This window comes from Suricata suricatta, chromosome 7 (assembly GCF_006229205.1).
Source record: "Suricata suricatta isolate VVHF042 chromosome 7, meerkat_22Aug2017_6uvM2_HiC, whole genome shotgun sequence".
Lineage (NCBI taxonomy): Eukaryota > Metazoa > Chordata > Mammalia > Carnivora > Herpestidae > Suricata > Suricata suricatta.
Window position 1 is genome coordinate 144,750,479 of NC_043706.1, and position 1,843 is coordinate 144,752,321.

Below are 1,843 nucleotides of genomic sequence, written 5' to 3' on the forward strand. Positions count from 1 at the left end.
CCTCTCTCTTCCTCCTCAGGCCGGCCCGGGTCACAAGACGACAACGATGTCCTCCAGCCAGACTGAAGACCCAGAGCTGGGGAAGCAGAGCGGGCTCAGCCCCGGCGCCGTCCTCGCCGGCGAGCGCAGTGCGGCCACGGAGGGGGGCAGGAGCGGGAGGCGTGCCGCGCTCGGAGCCCCTCTCGCCCGCACGGCGGACTCCGGCTCCGGGTGCAGATGCCACCTCTGGCTCACAGAACGCTCCGCCCGGGAGGCCGTGTGCTCGGAGCCCAACGCCACAGACACGCGGGTGCCAACACACCGACACAGGTAGGAGCAGAGTCCCCTTCGTCAGCAAGAAACAGAAAATGTCTCAGTTTCCAAAACCCACCTGTGATACTGCGATTTCTAATGAAGACACACATATATGTGGACTTCCTGCTTCTGACACAGAGCTCCTTTACAACCCTTGGAACTTCCCACGTGAAGAAAAGGACACAGGTGTCTGGTTGTGTTAACAAAGCGACTTCTGGAAAGTCCCAAGGGCGGGGCAGGTGGCCCGGGGACCACAGGTGATGAGAGGCTGCGGCTTTCAGTCCTGGCCCTGACCGGACCTGGCTGGAGGCTGGGCTCGGTCTCCAGTGGCCGTGAGTTCGGCAGTCCCGCCTGTGTGACGAGGCCCCACTGTACCCAGCATCCAGGCAGGTGACACGTCCACACCTCCCCAGCTCCACCCTCCCGAGCTCACCGTCTGCTCCCCGCCGTCTGTGTCCTCTATCACATCCTTTAGTAGCCCGGTGAACCCAGAAACAAGGCTTTCCCGAGGTCTGCATGTCGCTCTAGCAACACCGTCAGACCCGAAGCGGGGCCGTGGGAGCCTCCGATCTGGAAGCGGGCTGGACCCACGCCTGTGCCTGGCGTCAGGGGCTGCGGTCTCCCGGGACCGAGTCCCTTACCTGTGGGGCTTCAGGTGGGCAGGGTCGGCACGCAGCAGGACACCGGCCAGTGTGGCAGGGGACTGCCTGGTGGGGGAGCCCCACACGAGCACCGACCGGAAGGGTCTGAAGGGAGGCGTTTGGTTATTTCCTAACATAGTATCTTGCCCAAACGTTCCCAGCAGCAACTCTTTAAAAAGAGAACAGAATCCATGCTTTGGGAAGTACACCTGAATTGCTCATCTAAAAAACTAAGTTTTGAAAAAATTAAGCATCTTCCAATTTCTCAAGCTGTATAAAGCTGGCCCTTCGCCGGCCGTGGTGGGCACGCGTGAGCCCCCAGAAGGAGCAGCCCAGCTGCCGGGTCGAGGGCCTCTTCACACCAGAAAGGATGCGCGCGAGTGGGGGAGCAGAGCCCCCTGCGGACGTCCACGTGGAACCGGAGTTCGGCCCGTGGTCCCTTCACCTGGCCGTCCGCACAGCCCAGCACCAGCTGCTCACTCTTCTCATCCATGAGGAGCCTCAGGAGCGGGGCAGCTGCAGCCGGAAGACACAAATATTTAGCGCTAAGTGTGCAAACTGGAAACCACCACGTTTCACTTAGAGCCTGTGTCTCAGTGAAGCCTGACTACCCGGAAAGAACCTCAGCAGCAGATAACGCCGTAAGCGCAGCCATGCTGGAGGACGAGGGGCGCACGGGGAGCACGGGGCGCAGCCACGCCGCCCCACAGAAACCGCCGGGGGACAGCCTCCAGTCCAGGCCGGAGCCCACGGCCGGACCGTTCACAGCTCTCCGGCGCCAGAGGCCAGGCAGCCCCACACCCTCCACAGCAGGTGCCCGTAACCATTAAACTTGCAGCAGGAGCAAAATTGTGGGACTAGTCAGAAAAATGGCAAATAAATGATGCCTACTGCTTAAATTGTTGCCT

General features: G+C 61.2%; 1 protein-coding gene across 1 annotated transcript in view; it reads right to left on the reverse strand.

Moving 5' to 3' along the window:
* The window catches only part of WDR27 (WD repeat domain 27), a 123,133-nt gene that overhangs the window by 96,044 nt on the left and 25,246 nt on the right, over positions 1–1,843 (reverse strand). Inside the window, exon 7 of the mRNA XM_029943276.1 lies at positions 1,207–1,451. Coding sequence (XP_029799136.1) covers positions 1,207–1,451 — 245 coding nt within the window. The remainder of the gene's footprint in view (positions 1–1,206; positions 1,452–1,843) is intronic.